The 20,705-nt window shown below is 42.8% G+C and overlaps 1 protein-coding gene across 2 annotated transcripts in view; it reads right to left on the minus strand.

Moving 5' to 3' along the window:
• Positions 1-20,705, minus strand: part of RAB6A (RAB6A, member RAS oncogene family) — a 66,751-nt gene that overhangs the window by 22,663 nt on the left and 23,383 nt on the right. For both annotated transcript variants that reach the window (XM_055801651.1, XM_055801650.1), the window contains exon 2: positions 4,564-4,622. In XM_055801651.1, coding sequence (XP_055657626.1) covers positions 4,564-4,622 — 59 coding nt within the window. The remainder of the gene's footprint in view (positions 1-4,563; positions 4,623-20,705) is intronic.

Raw genomic sequence — 20,705 nt, forward strand, 5'->3', positions numbered from 1 at the left:
CTTAAGTTAGTGTCCATCAGCAGAACCTGGATATCTGGGCCCACCTGAATTCTTCCCGACTGCCAAACACCTTCATGTATCTTAATGTTTAGCCTTTTTCGTTAAGGCGAAGGTGGATGTCTTCACACCTGCTACAACAGGAGGGTGCATGCACACATGGCCCCCAACAATTCCTAAAACTGTTAATACTAAAGCTCGCTGCAGCATAACTGCATCCAAGTGTCTAGACACTAGCGGGAGCTTCACGTAGAAGCATCCTTACGTGTGTTTAAGAGGAAGAGCAAAGCACTACTAAGCACTATCAAGAGCTGCTTCTTAAACACATGATCTTCACCCCATTTTTTAAGGCTGCAGTGAGGGTGCATCCAAGCTCTAGGAGTTTCTTTGCAGCAGGGATACAACCGAGATGACCTGCTGGGGCCCTATGGCTGCTCTGGCTTCAACACGACACAGCATCTCAAGCAGCTGCACAGCTCAGCAACATCAATAGAGCCTGGAAAACATTCCAAATTGATTGAGAAAGAAAGAAAGAAAGAAAAAAAAGAAAATATCACCCTAAGAGGTAAGTCTTTCAGCTAGGGCAAAGAGGCTTGATAGAACATTTTCCACGCTCTCCCACACTGAAGCAGGCATTTCTAAAAAGTCTATTTTACTGTATGTGCTCCATATTGTTAGACTGCTGTTATGCCCTCACTATATATCCCTGTAATTAATTCCTTGTATTCTGGCAGATATCTTATGTGGCAGGAATAAAGCATAGAGTCAGCCAGCCTGCTTGTGAGCTATACATGAAGACCAGCTGCAGATGAATAAAAAAAAAAAAAAAAAGGCAGAACTGAACAATCCAAACTGAATTTTCACTTCCAGCTAAATATAACACATCAGGAAACAAACTTTCCTGGCTGGATCAGGACAGTAGATTTGGAGTACCAGGGATGCATATGGGAAAAATAAATAGTGGTGGATCGCGAGACAGCTACACAGTGGTTTTTCACCTGTCGCCAGCGACATTACCAGTTCAGAGAGATAATACTGAAACTGTAAGGCAGGTATGAGAAGCCTCAAAAGACTAATGCAACAACATGCTTCCCTTCTGCTTTTGTTTTCTATTGTTTTTAAAGGGTACTCCTCAAAAGATCGCCTCAAAGATGCTTCTGTTTTCCCTTATGTCTATTTGATTTCGCTTTACAGAGGGAAAGCTTCAAAACCCCTAAGATCTTACACCATTTATACAAGTCAGGCTCATTCTGGCTGACAAAAGTGCTGGAGACTCAGATTTTCTCTGCTCTCAGTAGGAGCTGGAACATCAGCTGCAAAGCCTGAAACCTGCCTCAGCCTGTACTTCACACCACCCCTCCCACACAGCTGGACGGCAGCAAGAGCTCTGAATCTCACTCGCTTCCAGAGTACTCTGTATGTCTCTGGATGCCTGCTGCAAATGCAAGTACCACGCAGAAACACATCAGGTCAGCAAGATTCCTGCACTTGGACACTCATGACATGCAAAATGCAACAGAAAGGCCAAACACAACACTTATTTCATCTGGTCAATGAAAATGTTTGCGCTTATCACATTGGTAAGAATGTATGGCAGGTCTGTTACCTTCAAACTGTGAAATGGCTCTTGATCCAAGCCCCCGCGAGCTTTAAGAATTACATACAATAACTGCAGCCAAACATATCTGTCCACCTGTACTGTTCGGACCACACCACAATACAGAGCAGCAGCAGTATCAAGGAGTGGATTCAAGCACTCTGTGTATCCCAGACTTTAAAATAGGTAACCTACAAAGAAGCATTTTTGTCACAATTCTGACCAAAGGAGCAAAAAAGCTTGGGAGATCTTTACAGATCAGTTGTAAAGAAGAGCTGTGCAATGTATGAGCAGAGGAAAAGTCTGCTTACTGATGGGGGAAAATACATGGACATGAAACTAAGCTAATTACCATAATTACGGTGGAGACAGGTTTATACTGTTTGTGGAATGCTGTGCACCACATGGAACAAGCAGGAACTAGGCATGCTCTAAACATGATGCAAGGTACTTTAAGTCCCAGCTGTAAGTTTAAAGAAGACAAGCAGAACAAAGAAAACCTCAAGAAGGCGACACCATGGATAGGGCCATGTATGTGAAGACTTTTAAATCTATCTGTCCTCACAACTCTACTGTCTAACAAGGAACTGTTGTTACCCTATTGTATAGACTAGAGCTGCTGACACAGAATTACCCAACACTATGCAAGGAAGCCTGGGGCAAAGCAAGAACCTGAATTATCTTTCAGGTCACAGGCCAACGTTTCAACACTGTCCTCCCTCTCCCTTCCTTCAGGAGGCTGAAGCTAAAGGGAAGCATTGCCTGTAATTCTCCTCTTGAGTAACACACAGAGAAGCATCATGTTTGCCAATGTTGGTCTTTCATTATATATCATATACGCTGCCACAGAACAAGGAAAATGCTTCTCAACATGTCCACGGAAAGGAATCACTCCTGGTAAAATATACACCACCAATGGCACAATTTTATTTCAGGTGTTTGGGTTTCCCTGACACAGTACAGCAAGCTCTTGCTTGATTCACAAATGCTGCTTTCATGAAAACAGCTTATTAACAAGCTGCGTGGACAAAAGCTGATTGCTCTTATCTAACAGCAAGCACAAGAAAACTAATGTACAGCACAGATTTTATTAAACAGCAGCTTTCTGTTTTTACCAGCTGAACACAAAACCCCTTGTTCAAACGATAGGCTGTGGCAGCTTTCAGAAAATATGCACTCAAAATTTATCAGAAATGTCCAGGATGAGCAAATCATCCATCAACTAAGCTACAGCTAACCATGTACAAAGTGGTTTGATATGCATTATCGTTCAAGTAGTTAGCTTTGAGAGGTCTCTGTGTAATCCTGGGCATCAAGAAATTTATATTCTGGTTTGACACTAAAGCGTCGTGTGATTTTGCCCAAATTACTGGAGCTTTTATGACTCATTCTTTCTTCCAGCTATAGCAAAATAGGACATATAACCCTACCTCAGTCATGACTTCAGTAGAATAGAGGTCTTTGGATGAATGACACTTTACCAAGTACATTAACACCCAAACTAGGCACGCATCAGTGATAGCTAAATTGAAGCTATCTTGTAAGCCCTTAAGATTTCTAACTGGTTAAAGTCCCACTCATTCATTTTGCAATCATTTAGTGTATTCTGTCAGACCAGCTTCCCATGGAGACAACTATATTATCATAAAGCACAGAGGGTCAAACCTCTGTAAGAAAGAACTAGGACGCAAGCTCCGCAGAGAAAAGGAGCAGACCTGAAAGAAAAATACTGTGGGAAAAAAACAGATTAAATAAAAGAACTGCATTCACATGTCCATGTAATTACAGTGGGTAGAATTTGAAAGGATGTTTGCTCCCTTGGGAGCAATGATGTGTACTCTAGCCCTCCTACACCACAGAAGCTTTGCTTCTCCCATAGTTAAGTGAGAACTTGCATCTCATTCTACCCAACTTGCCTAGCAGCAATGAGGAATTACTGAAGAGGCAGGAAGGAAATCATTAAAGGGTAAAGAGATTTAAACGAGATACTTGGATAGACACTAAGCAACAGCAGAGTCACAGCATTTTTCTGATTTTTTTTCCCATTACCTCCTCCTCCCACCCCCCTAAAAAACCCTTCACATTCATCAGGGAACAGATTTTTCTCAGCTTAGTGTATTCAGAACGTCACCAACTAACCAAGTCATGAAACATGTTCTGCTTGAAGACACCCTTTATGAAACTGAAATACTTTTATAGCTTGCCACCTTTTCAAGCTCATCCTAAATTCTGGGAGTGGGCAACAATGATTTAGAAATTCTAGAATTTAGAAAAGTTAGCTTGCGTCAACTTGAACTGACTTGTCACCAAACACAAAGCAATAAGGGGGCTGCAGGGCCAACTCGAAAAAAAGACACCCAGCTTCAGCCCCAACCTTGCCAACCCAACCTTATTTAAATAATAAATAAGCATAAATAAGCAGTCACTGGATGGGGACATGCGTAACAACCAGTTTTGTGGTCTTTGTTCCAGCAGACAGCATAAAATAGCATCCTAAAGCACACCCAGCCTTACAATCCACTGCTTTCTGCTCCACAAATCCTTGTTCACCCTACTGCAGAACCTCTTGCGGCTCAGCTTGCTGCTTTTTTTAAAAGAGCCAGGCATCTGTTACATTTTCCCCACAGAGGCATTATAGCTGTGATGAGACCATCACATGTGGTAGCAAATCATGAAAAAACCTCAAACTGGTAGACTTAACAACTGCTATTATTTGGGTATACCAAAGAAGCCTGTCCTTTTGAACGGCAGCTCATCCTGCTGCAAGTAGCAGATAAGCTACTAGAGCAGAATCCAACACTGAAATGCCATTTTGAAAGGTTATTAAAATACAAAGCTTAAAGATGTTACAGTTAAGAATTTGGTCTGTGTACCAACTCCTATCCCCTGCAATCCAATTGATTCTTCCCGTAATGGATGACATGGCAACAGAGGGGCCTTACAGAAGACAATAATACGGATTAATTTACCTGATAGGTGTTGTCAAAGCTGTCATACATGAACCTGGTGATCAAGGAAGTCTTCCCCACTAGAAGAAAAAAAAAAAACACCACAGATTCAAGGAACAGTTCCAGTGCAAGTTTTAAGCAAGTGATTTAAAAATGGTTTCAGGAGTTTTACTCTGTGTCCATCAGATCCGGACTATGCAATTAAACCTCCTACAAGAAAAAGAGCAGTTATTTGATTTTATGATTGTGAAGTAACTAGTAGGCACATTTTTTTCTGAAAAAGGTTGGCTCCTGTATCATTCCTGAGCATCAGTTTTATGCTTAAACATTTGTGATTTGAGACGAAAATTGAAATAATTTGATTGTTCCCGGTTCTACCAAGTTGTTCAGAAATCTTAGTTGAACTAAGTAATGTAATAGGCCTCACAACCCCTACAATAAGTTATTACTAACAAGACAGCTCTTCTTGCTCATGAAACAAGGTAGCTATGTCACTTTAAAATACATCTCACTGTGCATCTCCTCAATGTCACACTCTTTGTACTTGTCACATAAATGGCAGTCCCTGCTGTAGTATCCACATAGCACAAGATTGAAGAGCATCATTGTTGAGAGGCTTGTTTACCATCTGCCCACAACGCCTGCAGGCCTTATTATTCCATTAACCTCACCCTTCCTTTGATAATATATTCGCTATACCTTCTTGAATAAGCAGGCTCATACGCTGTTAAAAATGCCATTATCCACTCCAGCGACGGTTGCAGCTTCGTGACTGGTATATTCACTTGGCTGTTCAGCATTAGGGAGTCAGTTGGCACTGCCATCAGAAGGTGTCACTGCAGCCTGTGCGGGCACACCTGACAGTCACACTGACACAGGCAAAGCCTTTTTCACATGCAGCCATTTGTGATGCTGCAGCTCCTCTGTAATTGCAACTCATCTTGGCCACACTGAATCACAACCTATGTCAAACTACATCAGTACGTCAAGATCCTCATTTCATACCTGAGATCTACATAAACTGCACGTACCATAACATTCCAGCCATGTATCAGAATACCTTGTAATCTCATTTTTCTTAAAAGACAAGTATTATGAGGTTCATTTTAAAACAATCATCACAACATTGACCTTCTACTCCTGTCAGATCAATCATACAGCTGAGCTGGGACAAAGACAGCTTTTGTTGTCAGTGGACACCACTTTCCTACTCTGTGCCATCTTCACCTGGAGGGAACCAGCAAGGTGCAGGAACTGGAACATCTCAACCTGCCTCATTTCAGTATGTTTAAATACTCTTAATTGTAGGCAAATTATTTAGGAAACAACTGAAGTTACTCAAGAATACATCACCTCCTGTTGTTTCCTTCTAACCTCGTCGCAGCTGGACTTTGCCATCTCCCACTGGCAGGGGAGAAGAGCTGTATGCCTTATGTTCGCCATCAGACATCACAGGTACAGACAGAAGGCTGACAGATGTGCACAAGTCAAAGCTTGTGTTCTTCAAATAAGTTTCCAGAGATGTTAGTTCTCTACAAGGCTGACCATCAAGACAGCAGGGGAATTTAAGCCAAGATTTTGGGGGTGGGGTTTTGAGGTAGGTTTCTGGGGTTTTGGTTGTTTTCTGTTTGTTTGGTGTTTTTTTTTAAATCTTACTACAAAACTTTCAACAAAATCTCCAATACTTAAGTAAGTACTTAAGCAGCACTTTCATCTATCTGCAAACTTCAGTTAACTCAAGTCCTAAGCTAACAGGAATCCAGTAGACAACCTTTGAGAAAAAGAATTTGCCAGGTCAAAACCTGAATTCCTGTGCAAATTTTTAACATACTCTTGTTCATAGACACCAACCAGGTTTCCCACAAAGTTAAAAAGCTGCCTACACAAAGGTAAACATTCCCTTCAGGCAGTAGGTTTTCGGAAGGAACGCATCTCAGATGGGTAGGATTCCTGAATCCCTTATTCAAATCTGTCCCTGGGCCCCACAGATGTGTTGAACAATAGCACAAGCTGGTGCTGGACAAAAAGCCACAGGCTGCGAGATGAGGAGAGTTTCACTACAGACCCAGCAACAATCCTCAAGAGACAGAGATGAGCAAATCCAATACCTTCCCACTGCAGCACATGCTATAAATCCCTGTAATGGATTTGCGGCACCATAAACAAGCTAGCTTTTCCTCACACGGCCATTGATATGCAAACGGACAAATTTAACTCTTTAGAGGTGGCAAGGGGATGTAATCAAACCCATGAAATAATTTGCTTTGGTAAGTCACAACCCCTGAAGAACACTGAAGTCTTCTGGCAAATCATTTCCCTTCCCACTATGCACTGAGATGTCTTGGACGGAGTCTGTCTAGAAGCTATAAAATCAGAACAGATTTTTCTATTTCATATTGCTGGAGCTTCCCTACCCTACCTTCAGTCACTTCACAAAGAGAGGGGGAAAATACAGCACCACCTGCTTTGCTCATATTTAAATATCTCCTTCAACCAACATTTGGATAGAGTGTCTTAATGCCCTTTAGTTCTAAGACATTCCTTCTCCAAACAGACCAAGGTTTTCTTTACATAGCATGTCAACAGGCACCAGAACAAATTAGTATTAATACCAACTGCTTACAGTTTTAATTCCACCATGGCTACTGAAGCATCCCCATTTCTCCTTAAAAAAAACACACACAAAAAAACCAACCAACAAACACACAACCAAAAACCAACTTGCTTTTAAAACCCTGGCAGAAGTGAAAGCCCACAATTCCCACTGTATCTATAATTATTAAGTCAGTGAATCTTCCTTCAGAAAGTCACAAGTTTATATTATATAAACAGACACCTTGTCCAGCGGGTTTCAGACTTTAAATATTCCCTCTTTTAAAGAGCCATTCCTTATAGCTAACGCGACCTCACCTCTCCCCAGGCTCCCCACACACACCGCACTGCTTGCCAATAGCACAAACTATCCCCAGCCCTACAAAAAATAGCCAGATGAATCACCTTAGGATTCATATACCATCTGTTGCACACTAAAGGGATGTGGATGCATGTGCTGATTCTCCTGTTGAAGCCATGCTGCCATAAGCCCCGTTTCAGAGAGCTTGAGGAGAGAACAGAAACACACAGAAATTAATCTATTGTCAATTAGGTTGATCACATTTCTCCCGTATGGAGGCACAGCACAGGCCCCTGGGCAAGTCATAGCTAAAGCACTGTCACATGATTCTGTGAGTACACGGCGCACTTAAACTACATGTATTTATCACGGGCCTAGCACAACAGTTACAAACTAAATTCCCAGTAAGGATAATCCCTTATGAAGGGAAACCTCACCGTGCAACTAGCATCCCACAACCTGCAGAAATACTGATCTTCCCACCACCACCACCCCTTAGCAGAGCAACAAAGAAGGGCTACCGAGCCACAGTTTACCATTTGGAGTCCAGCCCCTGGGCTTATGGACGAGTTTTATTTTTACAGCAGTTTTTATTCGGAATGTCGTAACAGAGCATTAAGCCGCTCCGCATGACTTGAAAAATAAATAAAAATAACAATAATAAAGAACAGTGCCCAAAAAACCCCAATTTGTTGACTGTTGGGATCTGCAAGAGAGTTTGAAACCCATTCCATTACACATTTTCACTTGCTTTCTATTCCGTCCTGCTGGCTGTATGTTTATCGAATTCACAGAAGGCATTAATTTGGGAGTGATTGCAAATAAGAGGACAGGATCTGAATTCAAAGTAATCTTGAAAAATGCAGAACTGACCTCAAGAGGAAAATGAAGCTCAACAGGAAGAAGCAGCACAAGCTAATACACAAAAATAACAACTGGCTGCTTAAAATACATATTGCAATCAACTAGGTAAGCAATCTGGGGGTTCTAACCAAAGGAAGCAGTAAGACAGTCAAGACCTCAGCCTTGTCTCATTTAGCAAGTTTTTTTAAGCCAGTGGGTTAATTTAATCTCTTGAAAAAGTTTCAACACAAAAATATGTCCAGGGCAGCATCAGTCAGCAATGCTGTAGCACACGACATCCTTTAGGCCAAAATATTTCTAGTATGCTGCTGGGACAATTAAAAAAAAAAAAAAGTTAACATTATCTTTGTAGGAATAAAGGCAGGGGAGGAAACGCTTCGCATGGGGTTTTACCACAGTGTACAGCTTTGGCTGGAGCAGCAAGGGGGGTTCTCTGCTGGACACACCGACAACTGCGTTACAGGAAGAGAGACAAAAAACTCAAAACAATTCAGGAGCTGAGAAGGAGCTTTTTGGCAAGAAAAAGAGCCAGCTTGCGTAGTTTACACAGGATGACTGAAAGGTGACAGAGAGCAGAGAAGTAACTTAGTGACAAGGAAAGGTGGTCTCCAGCCTCTCTTCTTTCTGTAGATGAAGATCTAACAGCTAATAGTCCAAACAAAGTCCTAAGAGAAAAGGCATGCAACTTTAACAGTGAGGGTAATTAAACTCTTAACATAACCTATTCAGCTGGGCAGTGGATTCTCCTCCCCTCCTTGGCATACAGAGTTGTGAGATGTGTTCCATTGTAGGAATTTACATGCAAGCCATCCAAGAATTTTTTGAAGCGGAGGGAAGCTAAGAAAAATAAGTGATTAACCAAAGAAACCATTTGTTCCAAACAGTGCACCTGAACATCAAGTTTGGAAACTCTTCTGTCATTAAGTGGCTGAAGAACAGTAGCGGCGTGGGTTTCATAAGATGACTTTTCTGCTCCTTCAAGCTTTTCATCTAATGAAAACAAAGTCCACGTTAACCAGCTCCTAATCACACAGCTGTAGCTCAGACATCATTGCTTAAATGCACAGATTACCAGCGTATACTCCTGGATGGGAAGGCAGCCAGCTCCAGCAGGAATAGTTAAGCTTCTATCTGACTTGCTCAGACATTTTTCTTCAGCTATACCAGCTCTGGAAGAATTTGGACCTAGAGGTGGCTCCCATACTGAACTAGCTACTCACGTTCCTAACCATCAAACCTGAACAGCGCACGTTAATTACACACTGCAGAGCCTGCCCAGTGCTTTTTTCTGGGAGGCTAGGGGAAAAGCAGAGAGAGGAGTTTTGCTGTACAAGGCAGTAAGTGGAAGCATTCATCCACGTTAATCCTGATAAGCTACAGTGTTTTAATGTGTTATGGGACAGGAAGAAGTAGGTTGTTCTGATATATAAAAATCGGAAACTCCTAAAAGGAAAGGACTGATCACTGGTTCAGCACACAAACAAGTAGATGCCCAAATACTAACATCCTCCTAAATCGGCAACTGAATCAGTGGCAGCAAACAGCAAAGTATCCAAGACACATAACCGAGTTAAAAGACAGGAACTTGTGAAGTTCCTATCAGCAAAATTGCCATTAGCTATGAGGGCCCAAATTCAAAGCCTTGCCTTTAACAGCTAATTGAGTCAACCTGATCGATACTCTTTGTCTGGAAGCCTTGAGCCACTGCCTAGCACTTATTTCAAAAGAGCATTCACCTGCAAGATAAAATCAATACACTAATCTCATGGTTCCAGCAACTTTGATCCGACAGCAGCGGCTGGAGAGATTTCAAGGTCATTCATCTGGTTCTTGAAGGCTGCCTTGTCCCACTTCTGCAGCCCTGCGCACTGGAGATTTGTATGTCCAACGCCAACCATCACTAATGACACTGATTAATGGTGGGTACCAACAACTCCTCTGCGCCAGCACGTGCAGAATACGTGCTACTGGCTACCGCTGGCAGCACAGCAAGCAGCACTCCATGCCGTGCGCTGTAACGAGTCACTGGGGAGGCTCACGCAAGAGCCAGGGATGGAAGAGACCCATTAGATAATACAAATCATCTCCCTGCCAGCACAGGATTAGAAGGTCATTTGTTGCCAAGGCAGAGTCTGCAAAAGGCTCAGGCAACAGTCAAGAGTGACCTACAAAGGAAAAGTAATTGGGATTGTGCCACTTCTACTGTATGCTGTACAAGGAGCAGGCCTTATATCCCCGTTTCATTTTCTTAGGCATGTGCTTGCCTTTTATACCAGAGATACCACATTTTGCCCAAGGATTCTTCCAGAAAAGTCACAAAGTCACACTTAAATCTCTGAGTTCATACCAGTTGTCAAATACTAACACTTTCAAGGCATCAGCAATAATAATATTAAAAAACCAACAGAAGAAACATCTGAAAAGCAAAATAATCTTAAAAATAATCAATCTATCCATCCTTTTCATTGTAAAGCTGAAAAATTCCACGTGACCTCTTCCCAGTGAGAGGCAGATTTGGTTAACAGAGATCCAACTTGTTAAAAGCGTAAGTTAAAGCAGAGGAAGAAACCCTTCTCATCACACATACAGATAAATCACAGTGTAATCCCACAATTTCACTTGCCCTTTGCAAGACTCCCTTAAGATTTGGTTGAAGGATAAATCCCAGTGACACTGCAACTTCCTTTCACAGAAAGGAATCTTCACTGTATTTCCTTTACTAGACACACCACAGCACTGCTTGTCCAGCGATAACTGACATGCTGACAAGCAACAGTATTTCTTAACTGAGAAGTCAAACTCTGTTCTGCCCTCAATTCTCAAAACAGATGACCCGATACCACCCGAGGAGTCCTGTTGAAACATGCAGCTTCAAGATCTTTCGACTACCAGCCTCACATCAAGTTTCATGCTCAGATTTGCTGATACTTCAGACCCGATGCTTAAAAGAGTAGCTGAAATGCAAAGATTTAATGCTCAGGATCAGAGAACTTGCTAGTCCACATGTGGAAAAAAACCACCCAAGGCAACAAGAGGAAAAAGCACTGCTAAGAACAATATACTGAATTATGAATACATGAAAACCATTTTTAGATTTTTATTTTAAAAGGAGCCCCAAAAGCAGGATGCTCATAGTTGACAAAATGATTTGCATTTTGTATTTTTAGGTACGTCAGTCTGAGCTTTTAAAACAGAAATGCTGTAATAAAATGATTAAAGCAGCTTCCTTACAAAAAATATCCTCCTCTGCTCTTCACTGTCAAGCTATGGAAATTTCACCCGGTTCCCCCAAAGCAAGAAACAAAACTCATTCATTATCCCAAAGACACTGACAGAGCCAGCAGACTGCATTCATCCAACAAATTCTCAGTAAGATTTAGTTTATCCAGTCACAGCTGAGGAACTCTGAAGATAACATCAAGTCTAGTCACAGAAAGCAGAAGTAAAAGGCAAACTTAATGTGGTCTCGACTCCTTGCTCCAATTGAAGAATTTTTTACCCTGAAGTTGGGGGGGGGGGGGGTTCCCCCCATTGATTCCACTTCTGCTCTATTGTCAAACCTCTTTTATTCTGCCCTTTCTTTCCTGATGCAAGACACCAGATGAGATCAGACCAAAAGGACCATATGAGCCAATTCTTTGCAACCCTAAGTCCCCGATGAATAAAAAAAAAAAATAAAAAATCCAGAGGAACAGATGAAAGCCTGCAGAGAATAAACCACCTTGAAATACATCCGTGGTCCCACCCACTGGAAGTAGCTTTGTTTACAACAAAAATTTTGAAGTCTGGTAGAAAAAGTTATTTTTGATTAAAAAATGTACAGCTATAGATTTTTTTTTTTTAAGAGCAAAGGGCAATATTAAATGCACGTTTATCAGACGTTTTCAAAGGCTGTTTTGGTTATGCAGGATAAAGCCAGCTGAAGGATGCCCTCCCAGCCTGATCGCTGAAATGGAACGGCTGCCCTCATTAATTCTAGGAAATAAGACCATTTTGTACTGTTAACACTACAAAAATTGTGCAAGTGTCTTTCGTGCTACTTCAGTGGTTCTTGCATTATACTAAAGCAGCAATGGCTTCTTTATGTACAAACAAAACAGTTCAAATAGCCTCTTTTAAGATAGCTTATTCCCAGCCTAGGTTACAAATTACACTCTTGTCCTACTAAACAGATCTGCTCCTTTAAGCAAATTCCTCCTTAAAAAGAGGGAATTTAAGATTCTGTTTTGGAAGTTGATGCAGACTATCCAGAGAGTTGCAAGGAAACAAACAAGACCCAGAAAAACAAGGCAAGAGTTTTGTTTTGGTTTAAATAATTTTAGTAATTGAAGCAATGTTCCATCATTTTCTACTTCAAATATACTTTATTTCATTCATCCCAGAGAAGAGGGGACTCACCTAGATTTTAATTGATGGTATTTTTTGTATTCATTTGAAATAGAACAAACAATAGACTAAAGCTTGCAGCCTAGATCAAACACATGAAGATCAGGCAAAGGAAATTCAAGTACCTGCAGTGAAATCAGTCAACTTCAGACTCAGTGAAGCACAGGCAGCCCCTGAGCAAGCAGCGTACCCTGAAGAGAGAGTCCATTTAACACACTTCCAGCAGCTTTGTCACTTCTACTTTAGATGCAACTTCTTTGACAAAGGAAATTTGCAGCTACGTTGCTCTACGCAGAAACTACGGGCCAGTAAAGATCTGCAGGTAACTTACTTGCTGATGCAAAACATCCACATTTATATATTTCTTTGGTGGCTCAACAGATATTTTGGTCCATCATAAGGATGCTTCTAAAATGCAAAAAACCTAAGGCAATGTCCTTCAAGAACTTAAAGCAGGTTCTAGGGGCTGCAGACAACTGAAGTCCACAAACCTTCACACTTGGAGTCCTCCACAGACACCAAATAGTAGGCAGTGGCGCAGGAAACCAACTGTTGCTTTGCAAACAACAGATCATCACACAGTGAAAATGAGCAGCAAAGGTGCTGCTGGCAGCGGCCAGCAGTTTGTACATGATCGTAAGGGGAAAGGAGGACAGAGCAACCAGTTCAGAAAGGGATTTTTGGCAGTTCATTTGCATAGGTTTTATGGCATCCTACCTCAAAAAGTAATTCTAGAAAGGCAGACACAATCAATAACAGTGTCAAACAACTGCAGCCGACCTTTTTAGGCCAATGAATCCCTGCCAACCCTTAATTTCCTTTCAGGTCACCACCCACAATAAAGCTTTTTTTTTCCTCCTTTAATTTAAAGCACTATGGAAAACCGTTAGATACAGTCCTGGACCAATTACTTTAGCCTCAGGGAATGCCAGTAGTCTATAGCTCTCAATTTAAGACTCACTGGCTTGTACCCACGAAGCAGAGTAGGTAAGTTGGTTTACCACTCCTGGGGTATAGATCTTACACTTTGCACGTTGCTAGCACAGCTGTCTCGATCCACACATCTGTAAAATACACTGTGATGTTTTTATCATGTGATTCAATTATTCCAGGGACATACGCTACGTTCATCATTATCAGCAGTTACAAGTCTGCAAAAGGCATGAAACCAGCACCATAACGTTACAAGTCAGCAGGTACATGACAACAGGTTCCTTTGGATTCAAATGCAAAGGAAGCAGAAGCCTGTTCCCTTAGAGTGTTCCTTCATACAAAATCGTCTCTCCATTCAGTAGCTTCTTACAGCTGGAGGTGAGGAAAGAAGAAAGCTCAAGCTGCCATCAACGACACCCTGCTCTGACACCTCCTTCTCTTCCTTTTCCTCCCCAAATTAAAACAGAGCAACTGATGAAGACAGTAAAAAACAGGCAAACCCATGCTAAAGCTCGCTAGCATAAGGTCAGTCAGGATTTTCTCTACCTACCACCTCTTCTTCCCGTGCCTTTGAAAACATGCGTCACCCCTCCCAGCTGAAGGTCTCACCCTTAGGCATCTTTCACATCTACCTTTGCGGGCTCCAGCACCGGCAGAAACATTTCACATTGTATTCTGTTGCGACAGCTCGGACTGACCAGGCATTATTACTTATCAGAAGTTTTAACACAGTGGAGTCCCAAGGAACTGGCAGCAGAGGATTCCCATAGTCCAACTTCATTTCCACAGCAGCCTGTCTAGCCTTAGTGAACTACAGGGAAAGGCATGCTTTGCATTTTCATGTTTTCTATATACATCTGTTAGCCACCAGTTGACAAAAAGAGTAAGAAATAAAAATCACAACCGTCACCACAGTTGCTCAAAGACAATTTATATTAGAAGCAAACAAAATAATAACTACAAAAATTGATCGACTGGAAAACATGAGAAATTTTTGGAAGTCTGAGGTAATCCTTAAGCATAACAACTATTACTTTTTTGTTTTCAACCCAGGCCGTAGTTTTGGACATCACATAGAATCTTAACACTTTTACAAACTTTGAAGTCTCAAATTCAGAGAATTAATTAATATCAATGCCCAACCCTCTGGCTCAGGTTCAGATGTGCTGCTCATCATCCAGCCCCTGTTCAGGCTGAGGTACTACAGGGGCCTGGTTGACCCTCTTACAAATTAACCTCTTTTGGTTTTTTTAAATACACATTTTAACACCTTCCCAGACAAAGAAAACTGAGAGCAAGGGCTCTACACAAAGTGGTGAGGAATTTAACGAGATACAGCATCTGACCAATGGCCCAGTGAAATGAAACAGGAAAGGGGAAGCCTAACCCCATTTTCAATAAGGGAAATAAAGATGATCCAGGAAACCACAGGCTGGTCAGTCTCACCTCTATGCCCACAAAGATCATGGAGCAGATCCTCTGGGAAACATATACTAACACATGTGGAAAATAAGGTGATTGGTGACAGCCAACATGGCTTCACCAAGGGCAAATCACGCTTGACAAGTGTGGTGGCCTTCTATGACAGTGGACGAGGGAAGAGCAAATGATGTCATCTGCCTGAGCTTCCACAAACCATTTGACACTGCCCCACATGACATCCTTGCCTCTAAACTGGAGAGATGGACGGACTACTCTGTGGATAAGGAACGGGCTGGATAGTTGCACTCAAGAAGTTGCAATCAATGGTTCAATGTCCAAGTGGAGACCAGTGACAACTGGCGCTCCTCAGGGGTCCTTACTGGGACTGGTGCTATTCAGCATCCTTGCTGGCAGCACAGACAGTGGGATCGAGGGCACCTCAGCACGTTTCCCACACCACCAAGCCGTGCGGTGCAGCTGACACGCTGGAGGGAAGGGATGCCATCCAGACGCTGACAGGCTGGAGAGGTGGCCCATGGCAACCTCATGAAGTTCAACAAGGCCAAGTGCAAGGTCTTGCACATGGGTCAGGGCGATCCCAAGTACAAATGCAGGCTGGAGAGAGAATGGATGGAGAGCAGCCCTGCAGAGAAGGGCTTGGGGGTGCTGGGGGATGAAAAGCTGGACATGACCCGGCAATGTGCGCTTGCAGCCCAGAAAGCTGCCCGTGCCCTGGGCTGCATCCCCAGCAGCGTGGCCAGCAGGGCGAGGGAGGGGGCTCTGCCCCTCTGCTGAGACCCCCCACAGCGCTGCGTCCAGCTCGGGGGTCCTCAGCATCAGAAGGACACGGACCTGTTGGAGCGGGCCCGTCGGAGGCCACGGAGCTGGTCAGAGGGCTGGAGCCCCTCTGCTGTGGGGACAGGCTGGGAGAGCTGGGGCTGTGCAGCCTGGGGAGGAGAAGGCTGCGGGGAGACCTTAGAGCAGCTCCCAGTGCCTGGAGGGGCCGACAGGAAAGCTGGGGAGGGGCTTTGGGCAAGGGCAGGGAGTGGTGGGACAGGGGGGAATGGCTTGAAGCTGAGAGAGGGGAGATTTAGGTTGGACATGAGGAAGAAACCCTTCCCCGTGAGGGCGGCGAGGCGCTGGCCCAGGCTGCCCAGAGCAGCTGTGGGTGCCCCATCCCTGGCAGGGCTCAAGGCCAGGCTGGACGGGGCTGGGAGCAGCCTGGGCTGGGGGGAGGGGGCCCTGCCCCTGGCAGGGGGTGGGACTGGCTGGTCTTGAAGGTCCCTTCCAGCCCAAACTGTTCTATGACTATGATTCCATGACCAAGACAGTAGCTGGCCTCAGAAACACACTCTCTCCCCTCCCCTCTTTACAGAACTCCAAGTTTTTTAAAGTACTGAAAGATACTGAAAAAAGTTACCTATTTTCTCATAGTAAAATTGATTCCCTTAGTACTTGCAAAGATTCTCTCCAAAGTGGACTTTTCAAGGCAAGCTGAGCCAGTTTTATCATAGCTGAGCACCTGCTTAAGATGCAAAACCAAGCTTTACCCATTATTACAATTAATAAGAAACAGTGTGGCCAGAATTTTGCTGCTGAAGAAATTTCCATTTTTCCATGTAACAATCAAGCGCCATGAAACTGAGTCAACTCATTGCAATAGAAGAATTTCCGAGCAGAGCATTTTAAAACCTCAGTATCTCAACAGTTCCCAGCACCTTCACAAACCAGGAACTGTGACACCAGCCCTTTAGCTCACTAGACAGCCTTCAGCACTCCAGTGTTAAAAAAAGCCTGCGTATAACAAACTAGAACAGACCATAAGCTAGGTATACAAGCCTAAATGGATGGTAGGAAGAGTGCATGAATATTTATGACTGTCTGGTGCAGAACAGCAGGAAGGGAAGCAACAGAGTCGAGTGAACTAACACGATATAACAAGGAATGACACCTACCTAGCAGATGAGCACACATAAAGCTATTATGTGAATGCGTGATATCATCTGCAGCTTATTCTCACATGCTACAATAACAGGGACGCAAAGAAAAAAAGCAAGTCCATTTTCACAGTAGCACCATTTTAAACACTGAGTATGTGGGATTATTGCATCTTTTTTTCATGTTTCACACACATTGTTCACTCAATGCTTTTCCTTTCAGAGACAGAGGGTGTAATATGATTTTCCTAAAGGATTCTAAAGAGTTACAGCAAAAATATCTGCTGTATCTGTATTTGTTACAACCCCAGGAAATCAGTGAGATTTGCAGCTCCTTAAGTCTCAGCGAAGTCTTCAAACAGTAGACATCACTAACGCTGTCTGTCACGCAGGAGGCAAAGAAGGAACTCCTCTCCTTGGCCATAGCCAAAGACTAATTATTTTATGGTTTCTAAGAAAAATTGATGAGTACACATTTCAAGCCATGTCCAGAGTTATGCAAGTTTCACAAGCATTTGAGACCTTGCTGGAAGACATGCCCTTGCTACAGAGAAGAAAATAGGAAATATAATTTTCTCACAACCCAGATGTCATCAGAGCAAAGGGGGTTTAGTTCCAGTCAATCTCTCCAGGCAATAACCCACACAAACACGAGTTTTCATGCCTGCTGCCTGGCCAACTGCTCTTTCCTGTCAAGCATTTCCATAATTTACAGAAAGGGACCAATTACTCCCTTATCTACAACAACCAGTAATCAAATGATTAACACTTCAGTAACTGCCTTATAAAAAAGATGACTATGAAAATATATGTTAGCCTGAAAAGCTCATTAATTTTCATTCATTCTTTTCTTCGGGTACCTTAGAATAGCATGTACACAGTGCTGTTTTCCTGACAGAAGCAATGAGGCCCTGCTTATAACACAATACTTCATCCAAGACAGAAGGAAATTGAAGTTGATGCATTTTTCTGACCTAGAAAGTATTTTTTTCCCAGGGTCTTGCTAACAGCCATGGCCAGCAGGGCCTGTACTGTTTGAATGCTGGCATTAATACAAAAGCAGAAGCTTAAGCAACATTAGCTCTTCAGTCCCAGCTTCTTATATCCCTGGCTAAGGAAACCACCAGCTCTGGTTCAACAAGCTCAGACTTCAACTGGAAAGAATCCTGTGTCAACAGTAACACATGACCTTTGATAGCAAGGTTGTCCCTGTCAATATATATTTAATATTTGGCCCATCAAATAGGGACAAGATTATTATTCACTAGTTAAAGCCCTGCAGATAAGAGATTATTTATGCTGACACACAGCTTTAGGTGCCTCATGCAGAGGGATTAGGACAGAAGTGCAGACTGGAGGAACAAAGTACTGAAAAGCTGCCCCGCCTATAGCAACAGTCTTCCAGAAGAAATCTGCTGTACATTCTGGCATAAGTATTAAGTTTTTGGGAGTACCATACTCCATGAGTAAACTGTAGGGCCTAGAGCATGTCTTGTGAAGAGCAGCTGAGGGAACTGGGGTTGTTTAGCCTAGAGAAAAGGAGGCTCAGGGGAGACCTTGGCACTCTCTCCCAAGTAACAAGTGACAAGACAAGAGGAAACAGCCTCTTAAGTTGCACCAGGGTAGACTTAGATTGAGTATTAGGAAAAATTTCTTCCCTGAAAGGGTGGTCAAGCACGGGAACAGGCTGCCCAGGGACACGGTAGAATCACCCTCCCTGGAAGTGTTTAAAACAAGCGTAGATGTGCTTAGGGCCGAAGTTTAGTGGTGGCCTTGGCAGTGCTGGGTTAACGGTTGGACTTAATGATCTTAAAGGTCTTTACCAACCTAAAAGATTCTATGAATCCAGTTCAGTCTGCCACAAGACAACTGTGAATATTTTAAAGGAGATTTGAAAGGTTCTGCATCTGTATTAACTGAAGTATTAGTTTGTGTCAAGTTTCTGCTCCAGACATTTTCTTTTTACTCTTCAATATTACTATAGGAGATACACAGGAAACATCAGCTCTGTGAAATTACATTCCCAATCCTGTTATTAAGGAAAAGCCAATACAATTCAATGCAGAGAAACTTTGCACAACTTGAGATCCTCTCTCTCTCCAAAACAGGGAGGAGCAGCTTCCCAAAACCCAGCAGTTCAAGACTGGTTCATGTCTTAAACTGGAAGTTTCCAGCCTTGAGATGAGCTAAACATCCGGATATAGACACACACTTGGGATTAAACCTAGCTGAATATATCTTAGTCTCTAACAGGGAATGCATAGCTAGTTAGTGAAAGCTATTAAAAGACTGCTGTTTTTCCTTAAATGAAAAAGTTTTCATTTTATTCCTAATCTTGTACTATACATTTTCCCAGTCTCATTCCTGTTGTACACTATTTCAGTTTTCTATGAAAATTTGGCAACAGTTCTTACAGAATGGCTTGGGTTGGAAAGAATCTTTAAAGATCACCTTGTCCGCCCTCCCTACCACAAGCAGGGACACCTTCCACTAGACATTGGTTAGTACCAACTTTATTGCTTTTCGTTCTAAAAACCTCAAGTAAGACTTCCCTTCCCCAAGGGAACATGCTCTTAGCACTGAGAAAAAATGCTCAAGAGTAACTATGAACAGTGTCATTTCTGCCACTGAAATAAATGCAAGCAGACATCAATAAGCGGAAAAGTCCCTTGTTCCTTTGGGAGAGCTCTTACAGTCACAGGTCACTAAAAGATTCCTCCTTCCACTTTGACCCCCGAGCTGGCTCACTGCATTATTTTAACAGCTTAGCATCTCCAGGTTGCTCAAATTTTCATACCACCCTTTTAACAAAGCAAATGTTCAAGGATTTTATGTCTTTGGGCTCTGTTGATCAAGATCATCTACTAATACCTCTAGAAGACTTTTGGGGAAGTGTGGGCCTGGGGAAGTGTGAACAATACTGTCCTTGCAACTGGCTCCAGAGCCTCTCTCTTGACTTCAGACTGCAGTGCTGGGACACAGAGCCTGCAAATCGCTCGTTCAGACCATCTCTGCAACAGGCAGGGGACAGGCAATTCTCAGCCAACACTCAGGAAACACTCAAGAGAACGCCCGGTGTCACAAGGCAAAGCCCAAAATATTAAAAGCATGACTGTACTGTATGAAAAATGAACAGCCTCCTTATACAGGTCAGAGAACCACCTGCCTAGCTCTCCTGGACACGAAACACTGGTCCTTCTGGCTCCAGGGTCCTTTTGCACAACTCCTATTAGTGAATAGCATGGTGAGGCTGTTCTGGCAGCTTTTAAGTAGCACACCCCAAATCTTGCTTCAGCTAGCCTCAGCATCCATGATGCCACAGCTCCTGAAAGGCTACATGTGCTACCCAATACAATTATGTGACAGGCTCAGCATTACTTCAGAGTGCATGTTAAGCCTCACATAGACATTCCCAAGGGACAGAAAAGGAACAAGAAATTGCCTCTAACGAGCAGAGTAACAGTTCTCCCAAAGGATCCTACCTTTCACATAGCCACCCCACCAATATCCAAATGCCACACTATGAAAAACAAAGTAACTTTTACAGACCATGGCTAGATATTGAAGGATGACTGGATAAAAGCCTGCTGTGCCATCAATCTAAGTGTTTAGCACCATACAGATGTGTTTTATGCTGTCTTTAGGCATTTTAAGACCAGCGAGAGAAACAAAGGATTGTCACTTGTATTTAAAGTTTGGCAGTAGCTAACAAGAAAAGAGGCAGAAAA

Source organism: Falco peregrinus, chromosome 4, assembly GCF_023634155.1.
Source record: "Falco peregrinus isolate bFalPer1 chromosome 4, bFalPer1.pri, whole genome shotgun sequence".
NCBI lineage: Eukaryota > Metazoa > Chordata > Aves > Falconiformes > Falconidae > Falco > Falco peregrinus.